An 11,172-nucleotide genomic window follows, 5' to 3' on the forward strand; every position below is an offset into this window, starting at 1 on the left:
CAATCAGATTTTTACATTAATTTTTATTCGTCAGCAGCATTTAGTTCTCTTAATAATTACTATATGTTACAAATATGACAAAAATTAAACAACAGATATTACAATATTTATTTCTTCCTTATGTAATTCTGTACTTATTTAAATAATAATGTAACCTGTAGTTTATTTAAATATGAACAATTTATTACATACAATCACAAAAGATCTATATTTTTATCAAGCCTAGGACTTTGGTTATCCGAATTGATCACGATCTGCTGTCGAATTGAATTTTTCCGAAATATTATCTATTCCATATATTTCATCACCTTTTCTTATTGTAAATAAAAGACAGAAGGTAATTTAGTTTGAACTATTTTATAAATATTAGTATTAAGAAGCGCCAAAGCTTTTCAATAAGAATGTAATAATTTCTTTAACATTCTGTTCTTGTTTCTCAATGTCTTTCAATGTTTCTCAAATCTTTTCTTGCAAGGGAGCATCTTTAAATTTTTGATTACTTGATGTTCTGATCATCGAGTCCGTAATAATATTAGAAAACATTTACTTACGATAAGAAAGGAAAAATATTTTTGAAATTATCACATAGTACATGAACAAGTAACACGAGCATGCTTAGTATCTTGATTGGTTTGGATTTCTATACATGAAAAATACACGAATTCCATTGACCGGCCGAGCATACATTTCTCCAAACTGCATAGAAATCGGCGTAAAAGTGAAAACATTTCACTTAGAAGGTCATACTTGTGTAACTCTTTCCGCGGGTTTGCAAACCGTAGAGAATTGCAGCGCTGCAATTCATTGTTATTCGATGTTTTCTGGCGACACTCTAATGAATACAATTATTTCAATGTTCATGTGTACTCTGTTATTTGTATAAGAGACAAAAGTGAGTCTCATTGTAGAATAAGAGAGTTCTTAAATCAATTTCATATATTTTAAGAAGACACACGTTTTATCTTTCACATTGCATTGTGAATCATAATTGATTTAAAAATGTTTCAAAAAGTTGATTACTATGTTTTAGAAGGATTAAGTTCTAAAGTGAAAGTAAACTAAGATAACCATGTATATGTATAATTCTTTGCAATAAAAGGTTTCCCAAGCTTTTTAAATATCCTAATAATATAGATTGCTTTCTAATTTTGAAGACTGTTTAAAATTTTACACATTTAAAAAATTAAAGAAAATTTTGAAATCAGAGTATCTCATATAGTTTGTGCTTTTTAATTGGTATTTTAAACTTATGTAATTGTAATCTTATTATACTTATATAACTCTATATACGATTTACATTTATATATTAAAACTTAATTGAATCATATTTTAATTGTTATCATGCTAAAACACATTATAATATAAATCGATTTTAATGTTTCTCAGGTTTGATTACCTTGGTCTTCACAGTTCTACTGACGCCCTATAAGTCTCTCGGCCAGAGTTTGCAGATGTGCGCAGACGGAGTTGCCAGTTTGACAGGACTTGCTGGTATTGTTGATGCGTTGATGACGCCACGCAACAGATTTTCCGGCTTTACCATGGCTTTCCTTGTATTCGACCTCGCTGCCTTTGGCCTTTCGTTTACATCTCTATCTGTGATCGTCGTTCGTATTTCCACAAACGTAGGGATGCCACTGGATGGTGACAAGTCTAATTCGGTACGTATTGTCTGTACTTTCACCGGTACTGTCCTTTCCTATTTCTTTTTCTCTGCTGAACACTATGTTGCACTACTGAAATGTTAATTACTATTTTTCTACGTTACTTTTGTTTTCTTTTCCTTCAGTTAAATTCTTCATTATTTAATAATCTATACAATTATTTATATAGTAAATAACAAGTATTGAAGTAACGATCAAATAAATGTTGGAGAGGACATACATATTTTTATTGAAAACTTTCAATAATTGTGCTGAACTATAGATGATACAATTATAATAATATTTTGTATTACGATTTGAATTATAAGATAACATTCATGTAAGCCAAATCTCACATTGTTGCCAGGACAATGCTAAATTAAATTTCATCCGGATAAAAATTGTATATATTTAAAAATGCTTTTTCATTAAACTAAAATTTATCTATCAAAATAGCTTCGCCTTAGATAAAGTATTCAATGCTTTATTACATTAATTAAATGTTTTTTTTAAAAAGTATTACGAATATTAAAAAAGTAGCTAAAATTGTTATCGAAAATGTACTAATATTTACTACTTACTAATAATAAGTTATTATTGCCTCTACCAGAAGAATTTTAACTAGCTGATAAAAAAATTCGTATAAAAAAATTCTTAAAGCGAAAACAGAAAGCGATTAACATAGCAAACGTTATATTATATTTCATGCTTAAGCTTGTAGTGCAATGATCGATTCATACGCTAATTAGTAAGCCATAAAAGATATAACTTGGAAGAAACGAAGCTGGCACCCCGCTGGGGGTAGCCACCCACACGCTATACTTATTTTTATTTTAATTTTTTTTTCACCAATAAGATATAACACTTTACCAAATGTCCTTCAGGACAAATTGTAAAAAAACCAAAATAAAAGAAAAAAGAAAAAAAAAAAGAAAAATTAGTAAGCAACGTCGGTGGCGCAAATTCGTTTCCGATCGTTTTCTCATTCATCGGTCGGGTCGATGAGTTTCGGCGTCGCAAATCAACCAGAACAGGGCTTAAAACCGCTGGAACCGTTCGATCGCCGGAGAAAGTTTCCAATGCCAAGGCTAAAACGCGGCCAGGGCACACACCATCGTGAAATTTCACAAAATTACTTCGCCTCTAGACCCCGATGGAACGCGTCGCGCCTCTTCCGCTCAATGATCTATTTTTCGAGATACATTTTTCGAGATGCAGTAACCTGAATTTTAAAGGAGGGAATCGATGGATCGGAACTGCAATGTTTTAAAGATTAAGAAATCGTTATAGCGTAATTGGAATGTAAAGAAGCTTGATGAAATTTTCGTATTTTAAATATTTTCTTATTTAATAGATTTTTATTTTCCAATGTGTATATCAGTATATCTTTTCCTGTTTCTTTTAAGAATTTGATGCAGTTTATATGTAAAAAAGCACGATATCTTATTGAAATAGAAACTCAACGATTCAAAATATTTCAATTTCATAAAATTTTAGAAGATCGTACGATGGAAAGAAATGATAATGAGAAAAATATTGAGGAAATTCCAACTAAATTGGCTGAAATGATATATGAAGGTCTGAGATGAAAACCATGATAATCCACATTATCTATCATTTATGGAAGAGTAATTTAAAAATACGCTGTCAAGCAATTCTATATGAAAATTATACTGTCATTTTATTTTCGAGTTAAATGAGCTTCTAAATCTTGGCTTCTTGGATAGTTAAAACTTCTTGGACAGTTAAAACTTCTTGGATAATTAAAGCTTCTTGGATAGTTAAAAAATATTAATAAGATCATTTTACAAATAATGTTAATCGTTCCTTACAAATTACTGTGTTTTTGTCATCTATTTTTGAAAGATTCATATCTTTGAATCTGTCAGGTTATTCTCTTTTAACTGTTTCATACTAAAATATTTCTTAAAAAAAAAAAAAAAAAAAAAAAAAGAGAAGAACAAAAATTAGAGAATCTTTTCATGTTTTATATGAACTATATAGTTTTATATTATTCTCCAATTCGACATTTATACCTTGAATGTAATATTTTGAAAACGACCACTGTTACTAAATTTGTTAATTTTACCGAAAATTTATACATATCAGCAATTATTCACCTACTCAATTACTATACTTGTATAAATGTCTGTTATTATTTGTGAAACTCAGTTTTCTATTGTAAAAACTTGTTCGTAAAAAGTTAAACTTTAATAATATGTACGTGTGTATTCGTAGAGATCAAAGATGTACTATCTTAAGAATTCATAAATTCTTGTTATGTAATAAGAATCTAAATGTAAAGTTTCGCGAAAGAGCGGATTACGGAATTAATGATGGATCGAAGGTGTACGATCTGAAAGATTCATAAGTTCTTTTAATATAATTTGAGTCTGAGAAACTTTTTAAAAAGCTAGAGCATTGCAAAAGTAATAATTCATCGAAGGATTTATAAATCTTTGGATTTAACTTGAGTTTAAACAGCACTGGAAGAGAGGATTGTCGAAGTAACGATGACTTCAAAGTACACCGTTTTAAAGATGCATAAATCCTTATAAGAGGACTCGAAGCTAGGAAATTTTTCACGAAAGCAGGATTATAAAAATAACAATGGATTAAAAGATTTATAAATCTTCTAAATTTAATTCCAATCTATACAAATGTATACAGGTGAAAGGTGAAAAGGTGAAAAGGTTAAAAGGAATTAGAGAATTAATGATGGATCGAAAGTATGTTATGTTAAGAAAGTTAAGTTATACCGTGGATACCATGGAAACCAAGGCAACCATGAATACCAAGGCAAGTCAAATACCTTGGACTTTACATAGATACACACTTCACATGGGGAGCACGAGGCGGGTATGGGTTCTCAGTGCGTAGCATCATGCCCTGAGAAACCCCGATGTATCTGATGTTCACCTATAGTCGGGTGGCGGCTGGTCGGCGCTGTGGCGCCCGTCAGATCGCTGATCCGGTGCGGAGAACTTCGGAGAAGTTGGTGGGCCCATATCTGTCAAGACCACTCACCTCACCTTCACGTGGGGCTCCCCGTCACCCTGCATCGGTCCCGACCGGGGTAGGGTGCGAAAGAGTGAGTGGCACCAAGACGAGAAGACGATAAAACAAACCCTTGATGATGAAGATAATGATGATATGTCGGAAAATATAAATAATGAGGTTTACGGTGCAGGGGAGGGATACCCCAGTACCGGCGCAGACGTGGGTGGACAAGCGGGCTCCGCTGTGTCGTTAGCTTGTGACCGTGGCCGGATGGGGGTGGACCACCAGGCCCCCATTCATGTTATCACGACTAGTGAGGAGGAAGAAGGAGACATTGAAATGGAAGAGGCTCCGATAGAGTAAGCTACATCAAAATTGATAAATGACAAATTGATAAATGATAAATTGATAAATGATAAATTGATAAATGACTATGAACTATTGTCTTTTTACAGAATACAGCGAGGTGCCGGGTATTCAACCGCCTTGCTTGGAACGTATATATAATCAACAAATAAAGGACGCGAAATACAGCACACTCTTCTCTTAATACTGAACATTTTACTAATGAATTATAAATAGCCTATATGCAAGTATTATTTACATATTTAATTCGCTACAAACTGCATACAATTATATGTAATCACATATAATTATATATAATCACATATAAAATAAATACAATTGTTTGATGAGATAAGCTACAAATACCACTTCCCAGTGACAATTAATCTAGAACTTATATTTGTCACCAAAAATTATGAACATTATAATGTAATGTGCGCTTTCCCTTTAATTAAAATTATAATACTATAATAACAGATAGACTGCACTGTTGCTCGTTGCAAAATGAACATCTTAAAATATCAACCCTGTTTCTACATACAACTCATTAATATCTATGTACAACTATTATGATATACTTTATACATTTCTCAAGTATGAATTACCACTACGTTCACGAGTGCTTAGAGGAAAACAAGATAAATATAATTTGTGTTTAATTAATTTGTTGTTGTTGGTGTTAAACGAGTCTGAAATGTAACGTTGTTGGGTCAAAGTAAATAGACTTTGACGAATATAAATTTGCTATAGTAGTTTCGTTCAACCGCCTAACAAGAGTACAAGAGTTCTTCCGAAGTAGGTACCCTGTACCTGTATATTTATCTTTACTTTTCAGTCGAACAAGTACCAGCTTACCATTCTTCTACAGTAACGTACCTCGTTAATTATTCCGAATATTTCATACGTCTTTATGCCTCATTTGTCTTTCATCGAGATAATATTAAACTTTATGACCCACCTTTTTTTACCAAAAGATTTTTTAAAAATCAATCAAACCTCACACTTTTATCAAACGAAGAAAATTGAAACTTGCTGTTTATATTACTATATAACAATAGTTATATAGTTCAAGTTAGTACATTAAATTACATCATATTTTCGTGTGACACTCAATGCAGTGAGGTTGCAGAAATAATAGGAGAGGAAACAAATTCAGCTCGGCTGAATATCGATTGACAAAAGTTTCAAGATAGACATTTTTTTTCTTTTTTTTTTCTTTAATGTTGTTTTTTTTTTACAATTTGTCCTGAAGGACATTTGGTAAAGTGTTATATCTCATTGGTAAATAAAAAAAAAAAATAAAATAAAATAAATATAGCATGTGGGTGGCCACCCCCAGCGGGGTGCCAGCCTCGTGTTTTCCAAGTTATATCTTTTATGAAGATAGACATTTATACTAATGTGTTTTTAAATACTAATACATTAGTTAAATTACATAATCCATAAACAAATGTAATCGTACGTGTAATAAAACTATTTATTATTTATCTGTTGAAAAATATATAATAAACGTAAACATATTGAGTAATAAATATATAATTTTATTATACCATATAATAAAAATTATTCTATATTAATTATTACAATAAATTATTCCATATTTTATATTCTAGTGATAATAAAGATTATATATCTATAAATCGTAAATATATATTTTACAATATAATATGCACTAAAATTCCTTGTTGAAGATAATTACCATATTTAAAGTCGAAAAAGGTTCATAAAATGCCAAAATTTATAGAAAGTCTAAGGTGATTAATAACCCAGATTAATGTAAATAATCAAATGTAATTGTAGCTAATGACCTCGTAATTAAAGTAACATCAATCATTAATAAAATGAAAGTACCGTATGCCATTACAAATTGCAAAGACCATCATTTATAATATACTTCTAGTATGTTATAATTTTTTTTTTGTTTATGATTGTCCAGTGAATCTTCTTTTTCTCCTTTTTCAATCTATTTAAGAATAATCGTGATATATCTTTGTTCTCTAATACTAATATCTTCTTTCTAATTCTTCCGAGAATTTTACGCAGTTTACATGTCTTTTACATCTCTTGTTATTTATCAAAATTGATAAATGACAAGTTGATAAATGATAAATTGATAAATGACTACGAACTATTGTCTTTTTACAGAATACAGACTCTGTAAGCTATAACTGGATCGTGTTACTCCTTAACATCAGTGAGGTATTGGCAGACTTCATCCTGGTACTGCTTAACTGCCACTTTTATTCAACTTTGTATCCGAGGGTGCACAGCTGTTTCCAAATAGAGACAATCGACGACGTAGGAAACAATGATGAAATCGAGATGCGTGACATGGTCCAGCAGTGGGTCGCCCGACACAGCGAGATGCCGGGTATTCAACCGCCTTGCTTGGAACGTATATATTATCAACAAATAAAGGACGCGAAATATAGCACACTCTTCAACAACAAAACAAGATAAATATAATTAAAGTAAGTACAGGCGATAATACTGCGGATATTTTTACGAAGGCACTGTGTAGAGAGAAATTTGAAAGGTTTAGGTCATGGATGAATGTAAACTAAGAGGAATGTAAATAAAGTAATAAGGTTTAAAGGTTCTATTAAGTAATTCGACGAATCATATAAATCCGATAAGCAGTCGTTAAGAAGCATCTGGAAGAGTCGGTTGACAACAAGCGAGCGTGCGAGTAGGTTTACGAGGTCTTCAGAGTATAACATATGTGTATAACTGTTGTGTGTTGAATAAAGTGAACTATTTGAATTTCCGAATCCCTTCTATATCTTTACACTAAGTTATCAAATTCATAGTTTAATAAACAGGATATATACAAGGCACTTGTTCAGTTCAGCCTCACAATCTTCAATTTTGATGCACAAAGGAAATATTAATTGTTCATAAAGTACGACCTGCACTCTTTCTGGCAAACTATTGCCTATATAAAAATTACATTAAATTTGGAATAATATTGCTTTGCGTAGGTTCTGATAATAAAACAATTGAACTATTTTTAACTGGCATTTGATATATCTATATCAACTGTTTCTTCTTTCAGCAATGCCCGTTTGTCTTCTTTACTAGTAGACTTTTATGAGGGGTCGAAGCAAATATGGTAATCTAGGTGCTCCAATTTTATCTGAAGATCATGAACTTCCAAGTGCTGAATGGTTTACACAGTTTCTAGATCACTTTGATCCAACTGATGCGCGTGTTTGGCAACAGGTAATAAGAATATATTAAATATTTCTTAATTTTTATTTTATAATATAAATCTTTTTATTATTTTTTCAGAGATATTTCGTAAACGTTAGGTTGTGGTTAGGTTGGAGAGCACTATAAGAAAGGTGGTCCAGTATTTTTGATCATAAGTGGTGAAGCTGCAGCAAATGCTAAATGGATGGCAGAAGGTCAATGGATCGAATATGCTAAGCAATTTGGGGCGCTATGTTTTCAAGTGGAACACCGCTTTTATGGACAAAGTCATCCTACTTCGTATGTAACATTGTTTATAAAATATATAATTGATACATTTTAAGTTATAATGTTACGTTTTTGTTATCTGCAGGGATCTCGGCGTGAAAAATTTAATGTATCTTTCATCGCAACAGGCACTTGCAGATTTGGCTTACTTTATAGAATTCATGAATATTAATTACAAGTTACCAGCTGGTACTAAATGGATTGCATTTGGAGGATCATATGCTGGATCATTAGCTGCTTGGTTGCGTAATAAATATCCTCATTTAGTACACGGGGCTGTTTCTGCTAGTGGTCCTTTATTAGCAGAAATTGATTTTCAGGGTAAATATAAGATACACTTAAATATAAAAAATATTTTATTTAAAACAGAAGTGTTTTATATTAATAATTATACTTTATAGAATACTTTGTTGTTGTTGAAAATGCCCTCAAAGAATATTCTGAAGCATGTGTAAATGCAATACTAGAAGCAAACAAACAATTTCATATAATGTTACATCGTCCTATCGGTCAACAAGGAATAGCTAAAAAATTTATGCAAGTAAAAGTAAAATTCTTCATTTACAAATCAAATATATCATTATTGAAAAATTATTTTTACTTATAGTTTATGTGATCCAATCAACGAACATACCAAACGTAATGATATTTCGAATTTGTATGAAACAATAGCAAGCATCTTTGCTGGTATTGTACAGTACAATAAAGACAATCGTAATAATTCCGCAATGGCTAATTTAACTATCGATAGTGCCTGCGACATATTAACGAACGAAACATTGGGTATTGCTATTGACAGACTTGCAATTTTGAGCACTAAAATATTACAAGCATCAGAAAAAAAGTGTTTGGATTATATGTATAATAAAATGATTCATAAACTTCGGAACATAACATGGGCTAGCGAAGAAGCAGAAGGGGGTAATGTATTTTTTTACTTATACTATTGCTGTTTTAATTTTTATTTATTGTATTTTAAAATATATTTCTTGTAGGACGTTAATGGACGTACCAAACGTGTACAGAATTTGGATTCTTTCAAACTTCGACAGCACGCCCAAAATTATTTAGTGAAACTTTCCCAGTAGATTTCTTTGTACAACAATGCATTGATATATTTGGCCCAAGGTTTATTTAAAATTACGATAAATACATTTCTCAATTATGATAAATCATCAGCTATAAAATTATAACATTTCCGTATTCTAACAGGTACAATATTCATTTGCTGAATTCGGCAGTGAATAGAACAAATATTCTGTATGGAGGATTAGATTTAAAGACTACAAATGTAGTATTTGTACATGGATCAATTGATCCTTGGCATGTTTTGGGAATTACAAAATCAGCAAATCCGCAAATACCTGTCATTTATATTGATGGTGTGTACATATTAATTGAAATTTTTCATTTTTCGTGTAATACAAAAAATTTATTTATTATTATGACCATAGGTACTGCTCATTGTGCCAACATGTATCCTCCTTCCAAAAATGATCCACTTCAGTTGAAAGCTGCCAGAGTTGAGGTTGGACATTTAATAGATGAATGGCTGTGTTACGTCGGCCGACTCTCTACCTGAGCCGGACCTCACATCGCGGACGGATGGCAGCCAGATGTCCGCACATCCTTATCGCGTACTCTTGAAAACACTCGCAGCCTGACTATAAATCTCAGAAAACTCTGGCGAAAGTCTTTCATTGCAAACAAGGGCTTTTCCACGAAAGCGTTTTCTAAGGTTTCTGGTTAACGTCTGGAAAACACGTGAACGCTAAGTGTTCACACGTGCGATGCCTCCTACTCCCAACTTTCCATCGAGGGTGGCTAATACCCTTCCTAGTCCATCGATAGTCTCACTAACCAATAGAAACAATTTCTATTACCCTCACTTCTCCAACCAAAAACTGTCATCAACAAATCAGATGATTCCGTGCGTTAGACACATCCTTCCTTAGCTCACCTCCGACACAGCATCGTCACGATCAAGTCAGTTCGTCTTCGTCGTCAATTCAATCAACACGTATACCACGATCGCTCAGTCCAACGAACTCACTGAGAAGCATCGTAAAGTCGCAATCTAACATTCTAACCGATCAGTCGCAGTCGAAAACTCTCTGTACGGTCGCGTCCAAATCAGTCACATTGTATAAGATATAACTCGAACATTCTAGCGGTAACTTCCGATACTATTTAAACCGACACCGTATATAAACTGTAAGTGTTATTGTGATACAAATATATATTTATTCTACAATCGTAGAATAAGTTGCATTCAGTAAATCACCCCGGTTATCCTAAACGAAACGCGGGGAGCGACCATTTCGCGGCGTCGATTAGCCGAATCGTAGCGAGAATTTACGACTCTCGCTGACGCGTTTCCTCGCGACCGCGTCTCTCCGCGAACGGTCGCAACATTTGGTCCTTCGAGCCGGATCACGTGTCAGTGAAAAAGTGGACTTATCAGTGACCATACAGTGCCACGTGAATCCAACATAATTGGCGGAAGCGTTACCACTCCAGCGAAGTCAGGTGCATCACCTTCGAAGAGATACAACCCGTTGGTCGAGGAACGCAACCACTCAACCTCCCGCCGCAGCGGGACAATCATCAACATCGCAAGTACAACCATTTCGACTTCACTACCAATGTGTCACCTTCGGGAAGGATCACCTTCCTCGCGAAGCGCACATCAACCACATTCCGC

At 33.0% G+C, this 11,172-nt stretch overlaps 1 protein-coding gene and 1 long non-coding RNA gene across 2 annotated transcripts; both read left to right on the plus strand.

The window, feature by feature from the left end:
• Window positions 1-1,392: 1,392 nt before the first annotated feature.
• LOC132915608 (uncharacterized) lies at window positions 1,393-8,214 on the plus strand. Its single transcript, XM_060975437.1, has 3 exons — window positions 1,393-1,661; window positions 7,134-7,459; window positions 8,044-8,214. Exons 1-2 carry the CDS (start codon window positions 1,452-1,454, stop codon window positions 7,446-7,448), a joined length of 525 nt encoding a protein of 174 aa, XP_060831420.1. The 5' UTR covers window positions 1,393-1,451; the 3' UTR covers window positions 7,449-7,459; window positions 8,044-8,214.
• LOC132915612 (uncharacterized) lies at window positions 3,817-5,638 on the plus strand. The gene is made up of 2 exons (XR_009659924.1): window positions 3,817-5,002; window positions 5,099-5,638. It is a non-coding gene; the product is annotated as an uncharacterized LOC132915612 (long non-coding RNA).
• Window positions 8,215-11,172: the final 2,958 nt, after the last annotated feature.

The sequence above is a fragment of the Bombus pascuorum genome, unplaced genomic scaffold (assembly GCF_905332965.1).
Source record: "Bombus pascuorum unplaced genomic scaffold, iyBomPasc1.1, whole genome shotgun sequence".
Taxonomy (NCBI): Eukaryota; Metazoa; Arthropoda; class Insecta; order Hymenoptera; family Apidae; genus Bombus; species Bombus pascuorum.

Bases quoted from the DNA above. Each gene is read 5' to 3' on its own strand.
- LOC132915608 (XM_060975437.1), top strand. From the start codon at position 1,452: ATGTGCGCAGACGGAGTTGCCAGTTTGACAGGACTTGCTGGTATTGTT. The intron at 1,662-7,133 runs GTACGTATTGTC...GTCTTTTTACAG, and splicing joins ATGGTGACAAGTCTAATTCG to AATACAGACTCTGTAAGCTA.